Below are 20851 nucleotides of genomic sequence, written 5' to 3' on the forward strand. Positions count from 1 at the left end.
AATTGATTCATCCAACGTCTTCACTTCGTATAAGTGTGGACCGATATGGATAAAAGCTTCAACTTCAATTGTTGGTGGATGTATACAATTGCAGAGCCACAGAAATCAAAGCGAATCAAATAAAAGAGATATTAATCCATGAAGGTCAAAGGCAAAACTATCAGACAGTCTTTAAAGTTGGTCTTATTGAGATGGTAGCAGTGCTCAGAGAGAACATTTTTAATTTCCTATTGTTGGGTATTAGGCAGCTCACACAGGGAACCGAGTGGAGCTGTGTGTTGAAGCTTATCGTGTTTGAAGAGATGCAGGTACACTGATCTGTGTTAATAACACAGCGGTAAGAGCCGCTCAGCCAGCCAGCGGTTACGGCCTGCCAGCGTATTACCAGGGACATCACGGATCAGACTGCATTTGGCTCCGCTCAGCCTGCTCTCATTAGAACAGACATCCTACAGGAGACCCTGCTGGTCATATACAAGCTGCCCTTTAAAGTTCGGTCAAAGAGCATCCCGGAGAGCCTCGCAGACAATGCTCGTCAGATAACTGCCAGTAGAAATATTAAGTGATACACTATTTTCATTATTCAACTTGGTTACACCAAAACGAAAGGAGAAGCTGAACAGTCAGAGAAATGCTAGAAATATTCCACAAGATGTGTTTCAGTTTCATTGGATGTTTTTAGCCCCAGTATGTTCCAGTTGTGGCCTGTTTGTACTTCAGTCGTGGGATCTCTGACTCTCATTGGTAATCTTATTTTCATCAGTTTGCAGAAAAAAACCTCTAATTTATACCCTGCCAAAAAGTCTCTCCCAGCTTCTTGGAGCATGAATAGAGCTGAAGTGTTAAATATTTCAATAAACAAGTAGATGTTAAATATTTAATGCGCAGAAACGATTGATATGAACTGAAACTACCCGATGAAACATTAAAGACCCTGTGTCCATCTGAAATATACAGATTCACTGGTTTTCTCTGAGCATGGCTAATGTTGTGGCCTCTTTAGCTGCATTCAAGACAGAAATACACGCAACACTGTCATGATTGTGCGTTCATTCATACATCATGAAAAGGAGGGACATTTGCTTAATGGGAATCTGTTTTTCTCCTCCTTCATTTCACCCTGACACTCCTGCTCCACTCCTTTCTCACCCAACACTGCTCCTCCTCTCACTGGGGTTAGCACTGGAGAGAAAACATTGCACAGGATTTCAAAGTGTAATACCCCTCTCCCCCCCCCAAAAAAAAGAAAATAAAGAAAAAATGAAAAGAAACCCTTTCGATTCAAGAGTGTGGGATGTCTCTGCAGGATTAGGGAGTAATAGAAGAGGGGTTTATCTCCTCTTTTAACGCAGCTATGTCTTTCAGAGCCCTGCAAAGTTTTTTTCTCTCTGCGTATACTTCAGTACTGATTTCCTCTGATAAAACACAGTACTCATCACTAGTGTACAAATCCCAAACTTAATTACTCGCTGAAATGAAAATGAACTCACTTATTAAGATATTGCCACATATTTGCCCTTAAGTCTTTTTCATTTCTAATTAAATTCTACCAAGATTTCTCAACTTTTTTTGTGCTTTAAGTATTATGAAGTAGTTAGAAAATGTGGAATAACAAAAAAATATGTTTTTTGTGGGGTTTAATTTGCAACTGTTTTTACTGAAAGTTTCTCCTGACTAATGAACATAAATGATGTTTTAATCATCTCAATCATACAGGATTGTTGTTGATGTTAATTCTGCATCTTTAAAGCCAAATAAATTAGTTTTTTATTGGATTTTCTGAGTTTCATCTGCAGAATATTTAAGCTTCAAATAAGTGCAAGAAGTTAAACCAAGTAAGCCCTAGGTCTTAATTATTTTGTTGGCTTGAAGATGTCAGTGCTGGAGGAGGTAACGCTAGACTGACAGAATCAGTCTACAGCTACTTTGGCACAGTTCCAAGGCGAAATAAACATTGCAAAACTTCGTTAAAAAAACAGCAATCTTACATTACAAAAGAAAATACAAGGATAAAAATCCAGGCAAGGCAAACAGTTAAAGGGGTAACGCTGAGGTGAAATCCCATATCCAGGCTTAGGTCAAATAATAAATACATTTGAAAGACAGAAACGCTAGAAAGCTAGGGTTAACACACTCAAAAAACCCGGGCAGAGGGTAGTGAAAGTGAACTGGTTAAATGAGCTGGGAGCTAATCAGGCAATAGGGAACAGGTGTGTGATGGGAATGGACAGGTGAGCAGAATATATGGGCAGAGAGGCAGGCAGCTGTGAGTGACTGGGTCGTGACATACTTGGTGATGGGGTGGCTGTGGATCAGTGGTGGATTCAGTCGTCTCTTAACCAAAAGGTTGGTAGTTCGATCCCAAGCTCCTGCAGCGACATGTCCTATGTGTCTGTAGGCAAGACACTCAACCCCTAGCTGCTCCCATTGGAGCAGTGTATGAATGTGTATGAATGGGATAAGTTAATACTGATGGAAACCCAACAAAGCAGCCTCTGCCATCAGTGTGTGAATGAGTGTAAAAGGGTAGATGTGGTGTAAAGCACTTTGAGTAGTCAGAAGACTAGAAAAGCGCTATAGCTCAAATCCATTTACCATTTATGCACCTGTATAAAAAGTCAAATAGATGAACAATGCTCACATTTAATCCTGCAGAGTTTAAGATAACGTGACACACATTTTCCAATAATGTAACTTGAAATTTTATTTTGCTTGGCCATCACTAAAAAAAAAAAAAACTTTTTTGTTTTAAATATCTGCAAACTAGTGATGTGTCCTTGACGTCTGCCCTTTTAATCTATTGCTCCTGGCTATAGTTAGAGCCCCACTGACATGGATGGGAGCTAGTATCAGGCCCATATGACCCTATCACAGATATATTGTTATAGGCAGGCATTTACATGTATCTGACATGAGTCACCTCTGACACTATACTGTATATAATAATGTAATACAGAAAACAATGCTTGGGAGGATTTAGAAATGGTTTTATGATATGTTTTATGTTGACAAAGCACGCTCTGACTCCATAACCATACAGTATTCTCAACAATGTTTGCACATGTAGCAGAACATCAACAGAGTGTGGTCTACAATATTTGATTAAAATGTACAACAATTTTGAAAATTCAAAAAGTTATTTAAGAAATTGTCTTTTGCAAAGACTTATCAATTCATAATCTGTGTTTAATTTATTTTAACAATTCCAGATGCGTTAACAGTTGTCAGTGAAAATTGGTATCCCAAGAGCTAGTTTCAACCAACACCAAATTGATGCTTTACTACTGTTGAGTAAATGACAATAGATCAATCAAATGCAACACTTTTATTATCATACTGTCACATGAATGTCAAGAATCATGACGGAATCCAAACATATATCAGTAATCCTCATTTACATGTAACTCGAGCATTTATAGAGTTTGTTAATTCGGATGACGTCGATCTTAGACAGGCCGTCTCTCTGCCCGATGGGAACAGAGGCGTCGGGGATGGGGGTTATGGTCTCTGCTCCACGACGTCCAAAGGCAGTCCTACAGATTTAGAAAATGGTGAAGATGCAATGAATAACTCAGAGATGTGCTTCTAGAAAAAAAAAAAAATATATATCCAGCGTTTGTTCTACTTACTTTCCATAGTGCATTACAGAGGAGTAGTCATACGGAGTGTTAAGATTATTTGTGTCTTTCTTTTTGAAGTTGATGAGATAATCTGGAGAAAGAAAATATACTCAACAGATGAAGAAATACATTCTTGATAGTCAATGAATGAATGACGTTGGTTTGAGATTCTTACAGTCGTTGAAGTTTTCCCAGTTGATCTTGACATACTGGTCGCGGTCGCTGCGGTTGTGTTCATGGTAGAAACCCAGCGCATGCATAATCTCATGCTGGATGATGCCGTGCTGTATGCAACCAAACCTCTGCAGGGACACCACCTGCTTGTCTCCAATACGACCCAGTAAAGAGAAACAGCTAACAGAGAGAATTAGAGACAGAGATAATGGATATTCATTTTGACGTTTGATTGTTAAATTAATATAATTTACATCAGCATCCTGTACATGCTGAAAATAATTGGCTTTTTGATTATGTGTCAGAATTATTATTATATTTGCCGGTAGCATAGCAGGGAGCTGAGTTTTTGCTGTCAACTGCAGATTCATTATTTAAGCAGCAGAAAGATGGTTGTAAAGCTAAGATGTAGTTAACTGTTCTTTTGTTTAAAAAGTCTACCTGTTTAGCTTAGGGGGTAAATTGCAAGAGTCACTTGGTAGCATTTTGACCAGTTAAGTGGAAGATGGCTTGAATAAAAAAATTGCTTCTAGCATTTTAAAGCATTAGCAGGTGGAAACTTTAACAGGTGTACATGCAGGGGTGTGTCCAGACTTTTTTGACCGGGGTGATGGCCAACCTGGAGCACTGACTTATGCAGGGCTTGCATGAAGAAGTGGGCAAACACACACACATTCATTAGATGTTTTTTACCCTGTCTATCCTGGGGATCTATGGGGACTAAAAAGGAGATATGTTCTTAGAAGTACTTAGAAGTTTGCATGCAAACTCGTTTACGTTGCCAAGACAGTGTGCAGGACTTTTTGCAATTTTTTATGGAAAGAGCAAAGTATGCAAAGAATTTATTTTAAACTAAATTTACAAAAAAAATATACTTCATTGACACCTTAAAGAAAACTACCAGAAGCAGTTGAACACAGCCAGAATAGTTGTTTTTAACTTAACTCCTCCCTCTGATTAGGCAAATAGCCAATCAGAGACCTGGGCCCACGCCACCCTTTGCCACCCATCTGGCCACACCCCCATGTACATGGATAGTTCTCAAGACAGTAGGCCCATGACACATGTATGTGAAAGAACCCAGGAGATAGAAAGAGATAATAGCAGACGTTATCTTTGTTTACTTCTTTGAAGTTGTTTTACTTTACTGTCTTTTCACAGCTCTTTTTATTTGGACCCCTTAGTTGTCATTTTGCGTCCTTCAGTAGTCCTGATGCTTATAGTTGTCACGATAACAGAATCAAACAAATAACTGTCGACCTTTTTCACAAGCTTTGATACTTTTCAGTTCTATTAAACAAAAAAATAATGTAGATTGTATAGTTTTAAATCATCTGGTATTAAAAAGGATCAAAGTATTTAAGATTTTGAAAACCTTACTTGAATGTCTTTTGGTTTGTTTAGTATATTTTAGTTTTTTCCTTTGTATGTACACATAGTTGATTTTAGACTCTTTGTTTTGATTTCTATCCCTCTAGTAAATTTTCATTCATTGCCTCCTTCTGCTCTTCATATACATTTAGAGTCTCTCTGAGTCATATTGCTCCTCTTAAGTTCACATCTTTATAGAAACATTTTGATGTTTGTGTTCTCTTTGTTAATGTTTTGCACACTTTGAAGTTTTCTGATTCTTTTTGTTGTCATTTTGCATCTTCTATAGTCGTGTTTAGCCTCTCTGTGATGGTTTTGCATCTCTTTGTAGAAGGAAAAACTGTTAGAATTATAATTTATTTTAGAATCTACATTCACTACTTAAATGTAAGCTACAACCTTTTGTACTTTTTTGTCTCACATATGCGAGTGCTTTCGTCATCAACTCACCCAAATCTCGGTTCGATGCTCAGGTACTCCCTCTGAGCTGCGCGTGGAATGAAGCGAATGCAGGTTTGGTATCCAAAATCCTTCATTGCTTTCAAAATCATACTCCGCTCATTGTTGTCTAGAAATGTGAACAAAAGGGTTAATTGTAGACCATTCTTGAAATATGTGACTTTCAGAATCCAGGTCCATTGATGTATTACCTCTAGAATTGAAACCTACCATACTCATCGCTTATAAGGAATGGGATTTCTACATTCCCGTTTGCAGACTTTGGCCACAGACATGAATATGCTTTACTGAAGCACTTCATAGCTGCTCTGGTTTTTGAAATCATCACGTCTCCTTCCAGCAGATAATCTGTGGTTCCTGTTGGGAGAATGAAAATAAAAAGTTTTTTAAATCTATCTGGCATGATATCATGAAGACAAAGCAGGTTATCCCAATGTGTTTTCAGAGATCTCTTCCATTATGTATGAATTCTGTCATTGAATATAAGACCATCTGCTTTCATATTGGAAGAAACCAATGTTCCCTCATGTTCTTGTAATATCATGGTTGAATACTCACCATTGTTCATCCTCAGAATAGTTGTGGTAATGTCCTCATTGTCCGACGTATTCACTGAGATATCTAATCAATGGAAGCAAAGCTGAAGTGAGAGAACTCCATTTTCTCTGTTACACACAGTGTCATACCTGATAGATTTGGTTTGTGAGATTGGGCTTCAGATGCATACATTTGTAAAGCTTGGTGTCTTACCTTTATCAGCGCCCTGATCCTGCAGACAAATGGAGAGAAATATACCACTTTGCTTTATTTAACTTAAAGTAGTCAATCGCGATGATTTAAGATCTGAAATTAATGCATTCATACTTTTCTAACGTGATTAATCGAACACTTTTTTGTCCCTCCAGGTGCACCATAGATAAGCAGTTGTCTCAGTGATGGAAAAGAACGACACTAATGCATCTTTGAATCTCTCATTACACTTACAAAAACACTCAGACAGCTCAGTTGACGAGTTAAAAGTAATATCCACTTTATTACATCAAACATTTCACTTTACACCGTTCTTTTTGAACTGTTTTCACTTCAACTTTTTGATCCGTAACGAGTTCCTTTTTCAGTGGTTAAGTTAATATCGCAACTTTCAATCTACCAGAAGGTCTTTAATTTCTTTCATAATAAAAGAAAAGGTTGAATTCAAACAGCAGGTAAATTGCTCTCAGCTAAAGACTGTACAAATCCGTTCCAAACCCTTACTCTGAATTTGTTTTTAAATACAAAATAATGGAATTTCAAACACGCAATTAAAAGTGCAGTTAATCGGGATTAACTATTACAATTTAGCAATTATTTGGGATAAAAAAAAAATGTATCGTTTGACAGCCCTACATTAAACTGTTTCATTTTCAATACATACAGTGCATTCAGGCTGATTAGTGTGTTTGATCTTACATTATCACGATGAGCTTTACAGATACCCAGAAGCAACAACAGCAGCAGCAGACGAGAACCCGTCGATCTGATGTCCATTTTTTGTCTGGGGCCAGTGATGCTTGAGATATCGCTTCAGAGACCACTTGCTCACAGAGGACTGATTCTGAATCCCAGTTGGGACTGAGTTTATATATTCAGGCTGTCAGGGTGTGTCTTTGTACAGAGATTAGCAGTAGGTGTTCAATGGGCTCTGTCTTAAACACACAGCTGATGGGAATGCCCTTCCAGCCCCTGCCACACTGTTGCCACACAGGGATAATCTTATTCTGGAGGGGATTACTATGACCAAAGGCTGCTGTCGCCTCGCCTAGCATCAGATTTCAGATGGCCTTTTCAACCAGCAGGGAGTCTGGGCCTGTCCCAAAGTTTTAATCCAGAAATAACAGACACAACATCTGAACAGAAAATGCCATGATCCTATTACTTTTTTTTTCATTCATGAAGTTGAAGAAGCAAATGCAGCTTAATTTTTTCCCTTAATTTCTTTAAGAGTTTTATCGGCTTTATTTTGAAAATATTATGAATTTTGTCTTTGATTTTGCTGTTATGTTAAATTTTGTAATTTAACTGAATTGACAGATTCATTGACTGATCTGCTGAAGTTTGAATAATTCTTCAGAGAAGAGCCAAACATTTGTTACTTCAAACTCCCCGAATGTGTGTCCTGTTTTTATTTGTTATATAAAGTGCCTTGCATAAGTATTCACCTGACTCAGACTTTAAACCGTTCACCAGTGATACAAACCAAAAGTAACGTAGGCTGTTCTGTGCTTTTCACCGTTTGATTAACAATCCAGAGCGGTCTAAAAAAAGGCACCCATCTGTTGGATGCATTATCAACCTGAAGGCAATCCCAGTTGCACCTGATCTCACTTTTGGGTTTTACAGCAGCGACCTCAGAGCTTTTCACATGAAATCTGTACAAAGATTGAACACGTTTTGGTCTTCCCCTTTCACAATAAAAGACTATTTTGTGTTGGTCCATTGCTAACAGTACCTTAAATCATTATCAAAGGGGAAATTACATTTTTCAAGCAAGTTGAATCAAGACTTGTATTTGTGTTTGTTGATGGAGCTGCACCAACACTCTGAGCCTCTCTTTGGTTGGCAGGTGCTCTTTTGCAGCTCCCATTGCTGATTTTTGTAGCCAGAAAAAGTTTTGTTTATTATGTCAAAGATCAACTTAGTTCATTATTAGTGTCTGCTTCAAGTGCTTGATCACCAACAACTTCAGTTTTGAAGATCCTATCACTGCATCTCTTATTGAAGCCCTAACAACCTCTGTGGCCTTTACAATCTTTGGATTTCACCAACAGCTTCTTCGTTTACACTGGCTGTATAACCTCAGTATTGTTAAGCTCCTGTATTTAATTGGTTATTTCAGATAATAATAATAATAATAATAATAATGATAATAATAGCCAAATTAGTGGCTGCTTGTAAAGCCAGGGATGTATTATTGGAGCATCACTGATGATGTGAGTGTGAAAGGCTGACTGTGGCCACCAGACTGTGAGAAATAAAAAAGAGGCCTTCTTAAAAACTCTCAAACCAGGAAGGGGTTGTTTAGAGAGATGAGTATTCAGATTTATTGGCTGCCAGGATAATAAATCATGCGCTTCCTGTAGATTGTTTACAAGAGAAGAGGCAGGCTGTCTAGCTGCATGGGGCCATAAACAGTTTTAGGATCTGATTTTGCGTGTCAAGGCCAACGGCTTCAAACGGAGATTCCATCACTGCAACCTTTATATGATGCGAACCTTGGCTGTACATCAGAATAATGTGGCATTTATTATTGGGGTACAAAAATTGCACTGTGTGTGTGTGTTTGTTTGTGTCTTACAAAGAGCTGCATGTGTGGACTCTTTTTTTTTTTGCCAGCCCAATAAAACCCTATGGATTTTTACAGTTTATAATGTCTACATCATGCTCCTTATGCACATATGCATGCGTGTGTGTGACAGAGAGAGAGAGAGAGAGAGAGAGAGAGAGAGAGAGATAGTTTGAGCACTTCCTGTATGTGCCTGTCCAATTCGAGTGATCTGCGTGGGTGCACAGGTAATCCAATTTGTGTTTTAGAGGCACAGCACAGCACCGGTAATGCTCAATGATGTATGACCCATCCATTTGGTTGAGCTTTACTCCTAATGCCTCTCAAACTGCAGGGGTAAGGAGATCTTTTTCAATTGAATGTCAGTCTGGAGCTGGTCATAAGAAATATATCTTAATTTTCTTCCAAACATCTGTATACTCAGTTAAGCTGAGGAGAAGCTTCAGGAAAACACAAGTTGTTTGAGTACCCGGTTCTATACCCAGTATCATTTGATCTTATTTAATATTTTCCCGTTTGTCCTCTTATGGTTTCTTTTTTTTTGGATTCAATGGGCATAACCTCAACTATGATCTCACTTCTCCAAACCACATTTCACGATCAGTCCGTAACTTGACACATTACGGGAGGTATGAGTAGAACTTGTAAGTGTATTTTAACAATGCCAGATATTTTAAAAAGAGCTTGACTGATTCTTGAGAATGATGAACATTTTTGATTTTTGACATTGATTTTTTTTAAAAAAGCATTCAGCTATTACAGAAGATTTTGGGAAAAAAAGCAGTCAGCTATTACAGATATATAGTGGCTGATGAAGTGATTATTATTTATTTTTTAGCTGGAATGAAAACTGACTCTAAGTAGACTGAATTGATTGGGTATTATTTTTTCTACGCCATGACTATGCCAAGATATCTAACAGGCTGTTTTATCAATCAATATTTATTTGTCTAGTGCCAATTCATAACAAACGTTATCTCAGGACACTTTACAAAAAGAGCAGGTAAAAGACCTTATTCATTGTTATGTTACAAAAGAAAAATGGAGCCGGGGGAGATGGGATAAGATGCAGGAAGAAGGATAGGGACAAAGAGGGGGGGGGGGGGGGGGGGTGAAGTTAAGGGTGTATTTTAGCCAATATCAGCCTGATAAAAACAGCCAACAGATATCGATCAGGCTCTTATTATAAGTGTGTCCGTTTTAAACATTTCAGGAATAAATGAACCTTAATTGTAAGAAGTCTCTTATCCAGCATTATTCATGGGTGAATATCCAGAGGCACACTGCAGAACACGCTCCCAAATATGATGCTTTCAGAAGTACAGTTTCCAGTTTGAAGGGACCAGCTGGGCTAGAGGGCTTGTAAAAAGAAAATAGTTTCAAGTCAAGCCAACTTTGATTTTTATTCATCCACATTAAAGGTATACAGAGTTAAACAATGTTTTCTCGCTGATTGGGTGCCAACAAAAATTGTGCAAACAACAAGAAAATAAACAAACCACACATAATTAAAACAAGGCTGCAAAGGTGGATGTGATGCATGATCATATTCAGTTGCAGCGCTGCAAAACAATGTTTCTCACTTCATTGTGACTTGAGCAGTATTAGAAGTGGACTTTGGTGATGGGGGAAGTGCAACAGATGGGAAGTTTTGGCACATTGTCCTTGACCACCAAAAAACAGTCATGGTGTTCCCGAGCCTTTCAATGAACTAAAGTACAACTCCGTTTTTGTCTCTGACACGACGTGGGCAGCCAAGGACAACAGTCAATGAGCAATATCAATTTACGTAATGGACTATTAAACAATGTGCTTAACATTTCAAACGGCTGCACTGTTGTTCAGTGGGAGTGTGTGTGCCAGGAAGTCAGCTGCCATGATAACCACGGTGTGAAATGACACGCATTAGCCTGCTCTGCTGCCTCTTACTCACCCGTGCTCCTGCTCCTCCTACAGCCTGACACAGATGGCCTACTTACCCTCCCTACCCTCGCCTTTTGCTCTGCATGTAAAATCAAAATGAACTGTTTTGTACACTGCATTGCTCTGTGATCCCACTTGGACATTTTTGCAAGCAAGTCTTTAAAAAAAAGGCCACATGGTTCCTGTGTTATTTCCCCAACAGCTGAATAACTTCTTCAGGGTTAGGAGATTTTTTTTACACATTTGTATGAAAAAAAAAAACACGACACACCTGTTGTCCTCTTTTCCTCTGTTTGTCCCCCTCTCTGAGTCAATCTGAGGAAAGTACACACGTCTTGTTCGAGCTAATTGACATGCAGACAAACAGGAACAAATATATCAAATACGAGCGCCTTCTTAATTAGAAATAATTACCAGACTTGTAAGATTTGTGTGAGTAGTCATTTAAATTAGCCGTATTATTGTAGTAATGAAATTAATTAAGCCACAATCCAGCCTCACAGTTTGAGGTATAACGTGTTGATTGAGTAAGGTCTGACATAATTTATGAGTGGGATTTAAAAAAAAAACAACATACGGTTAAAGGTCTTTGTGTCAAAGGAAATAAAAGGGTTTAAAAAAGATGAAGTGAAAAATAAACTCAAACTACAAATCATTTAATCTTTCAGTATTCATTTAAAGAGTATCTATTCTTGGTTCTTTGTTCTCCTCTTTTTAATAAGAGATTTAAATCATTTGGAAATTTTTTTAAATAAAAAAAGAAACACCTGAAATACCCCAAACTCCATACAATCATATACTCAAGCATACAGCCAGCTCTTTTCATGTATGCCTTGCTGAAGAGTACATCATAAACAATGTTAAAGGAGGGCAGAGTATGACTCATCTGCTTTGCTCACCAACATTTCCCTCCCAGCCTGTCTAGAACTGATGATGTTAGAGAAGAAAGTGGGCCGTTTCCTTTCCTTCAGGCTACTGATATAAACCCATTCTGTCTGCATTTCACTGAAGATAATATGATTATTTTAACTTTTAGATCATTTATAAAATGAAGTAGACCTAAAGAAAATAACCCTCTGAACCTAAAAGCCTCATATCATCAATAATTAGAAAATGTTTGTTTTTGGTCCGTATTCCAGTTTTTGTACAAACGCTCCTGAAACGTCCTCATAATAAGTTCATGTTAATACATGTTTTCTATTGAAAGGAAGAATGTGCAATTTTTAACATAAATATAGCACAAACCAAGTATATCCTCTGTAAATGTCTGTCTGAGTTATGACTGTCTACAATGAGAGAGAAGATGAGTCTCGCTGGTTGTGTTGTTGTCTGTGCTGTGTTTACATCATGTTTACATTAAAGGGACAGCCTGCTCCTCCCCTTGCGTATCAAAGCTGTTTAAGTCAAGGACTAAAGAAAAGAAGAATAAGATACTCACTGCTCATTTGAATGTCTCAATTTACATGCAATGTGAAGCTACGAGTTAACTAAAGAGTGCTAACATTAGCCTGCTAACACAATAATGAGGGCCACAATTGCAGTTCGAGCCAAGGACAATTTTGTCCGCAGCTTGTGCTTGATGGTGCTTAATTATGGTGCATTTGGTAACTCCTTTCTGCGAACGTGAGGGGAGGGGGGTTTGGGGTGTGTCACTGAAGGAGAGTGGTGGTGTCTCCAAACAGCAGTTCCTTTTGGTTTCATGCTGGTGTTCACCGGCGACTATACTGATCTACTGGATCAAAAAGTCACACATGCTTCCTTTAAAAGTATGCTTTTTTATAAATACCCTGTAGCTTGTGAATATAGATTTGGAAACTGTATTGGATTTGAAGTCTAAATACAGTTGGATTGAAAAGGATTCAGATCATAATGTCTCTTAGCACCCACCCCCCTTAAGCTCACATGAGAGATCTCTTAAAATATTAATCTTGTGCCATCAGTGACATCAAAAATTAAATTGGTGCATGCATGGCTGAAGACTCTTGCTTCTTGCTGCACATCTAGATTCATCTGACCTGACTTTTTCGAGAACACATTTTTGTGTTATAAAGAATTTGAGATTTTTTTTTAACTCATAATGGCTTCACTGTAGTCATGATGTTGTGTTAAGCTGTTTGTATAGCTCATGTCGCTTCTCCTTACATCAGTCACACCCGGACTAATGGATGAAGTCTGTTGGTGTTGTATCCAATTACACAATGGAAGGGTCTTAACTTTGCAGCCATGTTTGTGAGGTTGTTTTTCACCACCTTCATGTTTATTTACTGATGTTCTGGGAGTGGTGAAAATTGTTTATATTGCATCAAAACCTTATGGGAGGTTAATGATATTTCCAGCCTGGTATTAGTCAAAGCCCCAGGTGTGACCAGGTAAGCAGTAATGACTTATTAAAAACTAGGTTTTTATTGCAAAATGCATGATGTAATAGTGTTGTTTTATTTTACAAGCAACTGATCATTGTGTAGGAGGGATAATTACTGAATGGTGTCCTGTTGGGCTTAACGTCTTACTCAAATGATCTTTCGTATTTGTTTACCATTTTAGTTTTTTAATTAAAATGTCCTCTTTCAGATGTCAAATGACTGTGTGTAACAAAATATGCAAAAGAAAACCCCACAAGTAAACAACACATTTTCCAGTGTGTCTAAGGTGGAGAAACAATTTAACACAGTTTATTTACATTTGGGTTAACATATAGCCTTATTTCTTCTTCGGTCTCTTAATCCATCTTCCTCCGCCTCCTCATTTACCTCCTTCTGTAAACGCCCCAGTCAGTGTGTACGAGCTAACATGCTTAAGTTTTCCCCCCAAATGTCGAAAATCCCCTAATGAGGCTTTAGGCGCTGTTATTTTTCATCTCCATCATTTTGCTGAGCTGTATTTAAAATCTCATGGAATAAGCACCCTTCTGTAAACAAGACTCTGTGGAAAATGTCCAATTCATTAAATCTCAACAAAACCCTTAGACCCAAATTAATTTGCTAAAGTGTTTGTGTTTTTTGATACATACCGTACAAGTCTTGTCGGTTTGGTTTTAACTTTTGGTAGAGTGAAGCAGTGAGGCTAACTTGAACTAAAGATACATTTCCTGTTCTGTGCTGCCGAAATTGGGAGACCTGTAGCCTTCGTTTCCAAGAGCTCAGCTCAGTGAGAGATCTCTAAAACCCATTTCCTGCCTGGCTTGGAATAATGAGGTGTTAGAGCCTGCTGGCAGGGCTTAGCCACACACTCCCCCATTGGAAAAAGTTATGGATGGTATACAATCACACACACACACACACACACACACACACACACACACACACACACACACACACACACACACACACACACACACACACACACACACACACTCTCTCTCTCTCTCTCGCACACACACTCAAAGACATGAACATAGGCCCCCTGGAGGTGTTATGGATAGATGCATATTGCAGAGTCAGCCAGCAGGCAGCACCTTCAGCCAGCCTGCGCTGTGGGCATTGATAGGACAATCAGTTCACTCTGGAGTCTCCACAGCCAATCATGAGACATTTTCTTGGCGGGCAGCACCCAATCTTCAGAGGGATGCCAGATACTCTATCCTCAGTGAGCTGTTGCTGGCTCGCTGCTAGCCAACCATAAAGAAAGCGGCTTCCTCACGACAGCCAATCCTGTGAGTGTTGGCCAGAGTTGGGCCTATCGACAGAGAACGGCTGTACGGTAACAGCCAATGTGGGCTTTATCCTTCCCTACAGATGTCCGATTAGTGTTGTTTAGGGAAATCAAACTGCCACAACAGGCCCGCTGTGCCAATGTGGCACTGTGAACGGAGAAACTGGTTGAATGGGATAGGAAAAAACCACAAAGGATTATTTCACTGTAACACTGCGATACTCTGGCTGTCACACTGTGAGGGTTTGAATGTGGAGCATTGTTTGTAGGCAAAGTGTAGTTTCACACCTCGGCTTGATGACCTTTCTAAATAATACCTGAAGCTGCAATGTGCTTCCACCGTGGCGGTCCTTCTTTAATGAGATTCTAAATTAACCAGTGTGTTCTTTAAAGGCCTGCAAGTTTACTCCTCATAAACCTGCACCGTGTTACACCAGCCAAGGACGTGTTCACAGATCTGTGCTCATGTTCTGTTTAATGGACCCACGCTTTGAGTTGACAAAGGCATTCGATCAGAAGGTGGTGCAGAGGTTTAAGTGCTTCACAAGCTCTATGTTTCCACTGAAAAAAAGTAAGCTATAGATTCTATATCCTCCCCTGTTTATTCACCCATTTTAAGAACAAACTCAAAAGATTGTTTTTCCATTGATTAACCTTTTTTCTTGATTTGTGATCACATTTTATACAATGGAATGAAACATTTTCTAGATGCAATTTAAGTTGTGGAGAAGCATGAGACGTTTCTAAAACTCAATCAATCAGTCATCTTTTTATTTGGGAAAAAATCACAACAAATTATCTCAAGACACTTTACAGACAGAGCTGCTCTACAGCGTAATTTTGCTTATTATTACCAGGAACGCAACATTAACTCACCAAGAGCAAAACACTTGGCATGGACACTTTAGCATTAAAATGTTCTAATTAGTCCTTAAACATATTTTGACAGAAATGCAGACAGATAAGGGCTACTAAAGACACTATTCTTTCACACGTCATCTTTTAGCAGCATAAAATGCGTGATTGATGACACTCAGTGTGCTTATTTCAGGCCTTTTATTGTGCATGCCATGTCTGGCAGGTTTTACAGATACACTTGGAACATTACCCAACAAAACTAATTCAATTGTGCCTGTGTCAGCTGTGAAAATCTGTATAACCAAATCTAAACATGTAAATGGACTGAATAATAATGTTATAAAATAATGATTATCTGTATACTCTCAGATAGAGTGTGTTTTAATAACGTTTGTCTTTCTTTCAATTGCTGGAAATCTTTCAATACCAGCAAGGTTCAAAGGATGTGACTGTGTCCAATATAGACTCTTAAACTAAAATAATTTTGCAACAATCATTTTCAATCAAGTCAAATACCCTTGACCATGTTTTTCTAGCAGTAATATATGTCTCTAGCCTGTCTACGCCCCCCCCCCCCCCCACACCCCAATTATGAGAAAAGTCCATCCTCTCCATCTTTTGCCTTCACCACTTTTCAGAAAATGTGTGCTCAAACAGGCCGTTTGGAGATTTTCCCTTTCATGAGATCACAAAGAGCAGTAACCCCTCCCCCAGGTGTTGACACTCCCACAGCTAGGTGTTTGTTCTGCCCTTTGAGTCTGCTTTCTCACCATAAACAATCCGGCATGGAGCGAGAAAGCCTGAGCCACCCAAGCCCTTCCAGAGAGGGGTGTGGTCGAACACAGCTCATTTGCATTTTAAAGCTACAGACACAGAAACAGCCTGTTCTGAGCAGGGCTGAAATAGAGGGGTTTATAGTCGTGATAAAATACATTTTTAATTACAGTAATTATCTGATCATCCAAATCCTATCTTAATGATTCATATATTGAATATCCACCTACTCTAACTCTGTATCCTTAGCTGTGTTTTTGCAGAGAGCCCTCCATGCATGGCTCTAATAACCACTGCTGTATGTTTCAGCACCATGGACAGAGACACAACCATCACAGCGTTGCTTCACACCAAACACCATAGTGGATCTCACAGCGTCCCCCCCTCCTATTCTTGTACTGTTGATTTAACAAGCTGGGTTTGGAATAAAATCCAAGTGTCTACTTAGCAGCTTTAAGTAATAGATCAGATGAAACCAGGCTTGTTTGTGTCACTTCCTCAGAACGGTTTGCATGGCATTAAGTTTGCATGAACATAATGGATGCAGCTGTATGCAGTCAGGCATTGTAACCCCTGCTGAGCATCACATTTATGTTTGAGCAAGCTTGAATCTGTCCTCTAAATCTCCCCACCTTCACCATCCTCAGTCCCCCCCCCCCCCCCGCCCCTCCTTCTTTCTCAGCAGGGCTTTGGCAGCATCACACTGCCCTAATTTTAGAGTTACAAGGTTTGTGTCAACGTCTCTGTGCATGGGTTTGTTTGATTGTCTGTATGTGTGTCTGATTTCTATAAACAGCACCTCTGAGAGCCACAGCTATGCTCTCATGGCGCTCCATGTCCGTTCAATGATCAGACAAATGAAGTCTTATGCTGCGAAAATGAGCGACCTACACTCAACTGCAGGTTTCTAACAATAGGCTGCACTTTGTCCCCTTGTGCAAAAAAACAAAAAAACACCTGACAATCTATTTAAATAATGACTCCAAACTTGTTGTTGTGTCCCTGTGATGCTGCAGCCTCTGCAATGTAAGAAAGTGTTTTCCGGCCCACTGTACACACGGTGTGATAGATGATCTGAGCCGATAGTGCAAAGCAGGATCTATACAGAGTCTCATTTACAATAACAGTGTAGGCTGAGGAGTGCATGCGAGTGCATTACAGTGTGTAATCAATACACTCTGACAACCCCTGATGTTCTAATATGCATGTGCTGCTGGCAAGCCATTTCAAGGCCTTACACACATGGATGATCTCGTGGATTGTTTCTCAATTATACAGCAGGAAAGGCTGCTGTAGTGTTTTTTAAGCTTTCTAAAGTTCAATGCATTGGCGAAAGAATTGGAAATAATAGACGTCATTGTGCGACACCGCTGGTAGAAGACCATGTTGGTCATACTCATGGTTACATTTTATTGAATTCATATTGATTACAATAACTCAGGTTTAAATTGAATATGTGTTGCTCTGCTTGGTTATTGAACGATGGAGCGGGGGATCCACTTAAGATTTACTGAAGGAATGTAATAACCTTTTGGTTGACTTTGGTTATGTCAGCCATACTTTTAATCATATAACTACCTTGATAAATATTGTATTTTAGCCATAGATTATAATACTATGTGAAATGTGAATAAACTTATCTGTAGTAAAAAAAAAAAAACTAGTCAGGCTCTTAAAAGTCTAATTTTGTCAATATGTCAATATTTTGGCTTTCCCATGAATTGATTGAGTTTATTGCTCTCATCAACCTACAACATTTGCTTTCATTAAAATAAGATGTATCAATCCAATTTTTCATGTCTTCTAGACTAACTGGCTAACAGAGGAGTGTTTATCAGCTAAAAAATCCCAAAACATTCCTCTATAGTTGTTTTAGACCAACAATGAGCTGAAAGTAAACTTACTAGCAGATTTTTCGGTTGCCAATAGTTACTTGTTTGATTATAATATGTCAATACTGTGTTCAAAGTTTGTTCCACTTGCCTCAGGTAGAAAAATAATAATGTGTAAAAACAACTATCAGGGGCTTTTATTTTGTTGATTATCATGGCCCTTCTGGACTACAGTGGTACGCCTTAAGCGTTAACTTATCCACTTATCCCTTAACACATCCTTCACGCATAGAATTATTTTGAAGAAAAATAAATAAAACCTATTCCTTCTAACACTATACTCACTGCTAACTGTGTAGTGGAAACATTAAAGAAAAGCTCCTCAGTGTGGATGGGTCATGATCTTCGAGTATTCATTCAAAGAAGAGAAGTTCACAAACAAATATTTCATCTTGAAAATAGCTTTGTTCTATTGTTTTCAGCGCTCCTGTTTGTAATGTACGATCACCAGACAGATGTAGTGCATCTAAAAGCTGTTTGGTTGAGTCATTTTCAAATAGTTCCCAGTGACTTTTGAATACTATTCCAACCCAGTGACAGTCATCAATGGTACCAATAAAGATATAGACGGGTTTGTCACTGATGGTCTAGTTTGGTTATGTATTGTCATTTTGATGCATTAGAACTAAAGTGATACTATTTCATTGTGTGGGTTTTTGGAATTCAAACATGATAAAAAGGATGATGACTGAGTTATTTTTTTCTTACTTGGCTTATGGTATCACTTTAACATTACATAAAGAAAAACCGGAGTACAGGAAAATAACTCCTTGTGAGTTACACCACAGCTTGTCTCATCTTTCACAGTGACTGACTCTCATGCAGTAACCACTTTGACATTGACAGGTTTTTATCTCTACTAGTTCTGTTATGACTCTTTGATTAAGCAGTGATGTCTCTGACAACTTTATGCTCTGTTTTAACGGTGACAACCTGAACTTCTTTCTGTGTCATTACTAAGCTTTCTTATATTAACATTGTGCAATTGTATCATACTGCTGAAATTACCTCTCCCCCCTGAAGTTCCTTTAAACAACTAGAAGTTTATTTTCTATGACCCCAGCAGAGAGTTCATAATGTGTTTGGAGTTGCAACAAAAATGATTTTCTGTTAATTGTTCATTTCTGTACATTTTTCAATTGTTACTGTGTGCATATTGCATATATTTTTCTCCTGCTGCTTCCTTCTCTCTTCTGTTTCCTATCTCTGGCTCTCTCATTCTGAAGAGGTGATTAAGGAGCCAGGAAACTAGCAGGATCTGGTTAGTGGTCCTGTGGGGTCAGTCTGAGGACATTAAGCCCACAGCGACAACGAGCCCCAGCTGTTAAAGCGTTTTTTCCTCCTCAAATTCATTTGTTTGTCAAATTTAGAGTGTCCACCATTGCCAAGAACCCCCTCTGCCACTCAGGCACTCCAGCAGCATGGTGACAAGGCTGCTTTTAGCCAAATCCAATTTAATCTCCATTGGCTGTAGTGGATAAAGCTGTCTCCATCTCCCCCAAACTGAGGCCAAGGAAGGCCAGGCAGTCCGCTGGGAGTTGCTCATTCAACACACAAGGACATAATGCAAACTCGAACACTGCTTTCCACACACACAAAAACACACACGCACATGTATATACAGACTAAAGATGTAGAGAGAGAGGTAAATCTATACTCGAACATACTTTGTTGTCCTTTACTCTCCTTGTTATGCGTTTCTGCGGCGGGGCAATGATGTCACTGTTATGGAAATGAGACAATAAAATATAAAAGAGGGCACATCTCACATTCTGCTCCTAGCCTGCAGGTCCTCCGCTTCCTTTTTTTTCTTCTTCAACTTTTACTTATCAGGACGCTTGTATGCGTGTGTTTGTGTATGCCTGCAGATGGTTGGTAGGGTGGAGAAGTGAGGGGGAGTGACACCACAGCCTGAGAAGCACTTTTTATGCAAATGTCATATCTTAACCCACAGGTTCATGACAACATTTGCACAACATTTGCACAACATTTGCAACAACGCCGCTTAGTCACAAGTGCTTGTCGAGCAAATAAACAAGTGATTCTGGAATAATTCTGCATGACTTTAACTGCAAAGATCCACTCAATGTTAAGCATTGATTATTTTTCTTTCCTGAACTGTTTTTCTCTTGTGAGTGGCAGATGTGCTCCTTATGTCGATTGATGCCAATCCCCCAACTGGCAAAAAAAAAAGGAACAGAAAAAGTGTCTAATAAACATTCAAATGTGCCACCGGCAGCATTGTTATTTCCGGCTCATTGCTCCCAATGATCTTTGCACTGCTGCTCAACATACATGACCACTTACTTGTGAAACTCTTGACTGAGGTGCTTCAGGGAGGAGCAGGGAGTAGGAAAGTAGGTGCTCGAGAAAAGCTGATTAAATATCTTTTGACATGTACATTCAAGACCGGAAAACAACTCAAATTTAATTGACTTTAACACAGAACTTAAGAACATCCATCCATCCATCCATGATCGAGAAGCATTTATGTGTACTGTCTATTGCGTCCTGTAGAAAGTATGAAGTTATGGTAAAATAGTGTAAATTAAATAGAAAAATTAAGAAAGGAAACATTTAATTGCTATTGTACTATTTTATTGGTCTACAGCTTTGTCTATCCCTGTTTACCCCCCATCCTCATTTACCAAGTAACCTTTATGCTACCCCAATGCCAGAACATTTAAGTATCATCCTCAGAAGTGTTTTCTGAATCTTTTATGAGTATTTAAAGTCAGAGAAGCATCATGCTGCTTTTATGAAGACTGAACAAACATGAAATTATGTAGTAATGACAGCCATTTCAG

At 38.8% G+C, this 20851-nt stretch overlaps 2 protein-coding genes across 3 annotated transcripts in view; one reads left to right on the forward strand and one right to left on the reverse strand.

The window, feature by feature from the left end:
- The window catches only part of LOC132985165 (MAM domain-containing glycosylphosphatidylinositol anchor protein 2-like), a 186668-nt gene that overhangs the window by 40807 nt on the left and 125010 nt on the right, over nt 1-20851 (forward strand). The gene's annotated exons all lie outside the window — the stretch shown is intronic.
- Nucleotides 3395-7349, reverse strand: LOC132984568 (low choriolytic enzyme-like). Its single transcript, XM_061051421.1, has 8 exons — nt 7074-7349; nt 6375-6393; nt 6183-6245; nt 5835-5981; nt 5616-5733; nt 3796-3974; nt 3630-3711; nt 3395-3533 (listed from the first exon to the last, which is right to left on the reverse strand). Exons 1-8 carry the CDS (start codon nt 7149-7151, stop codon nt 3395-3397), a joined length of 825 nt encoding a protein of 274 aa, XP_060907404.1. The 5' UTR covers nt 7152-7349.

Source organism: Labrus mixtus, chromosome 12, assembly GCF_963584025.1.
Source record: "Labrus mixtus chromosome 12, fLabMix1.1, whole genome shotgun sequence".
Taxonomy (NCBI): domain Eukaryota; kingdom Metazoa; phylum Chordata; class Actinopteri; order Labriformes; family Labridae; genus Labrus; species Labrus mixtus.

Bases quoted from the DNA above. Each gene is read 5' to 3' on its own strand.
- LOC132984568 (XM_061051421.1), bottom strand. From the start codon at position 7,151: ATGGACATCAGATCGACGGGTTCTCGTCTGCTGCTGCTGTTGTTGCTT. The intron at 5,734-5,834 runs GTAGGTTTCAAT...TCACATTTCTAG, and splicing joins CCTTATAAGCGATGAGTATG to ACAACAATGAGCGGAGTATG. The intron at 3,975-5,615 runs GTGAGTTGATGA...TCTCTCTGTTAG, and splicing joins AGCATCGAACCGAGATTTGG to CTGTTTCTCTTTACTGGGTC.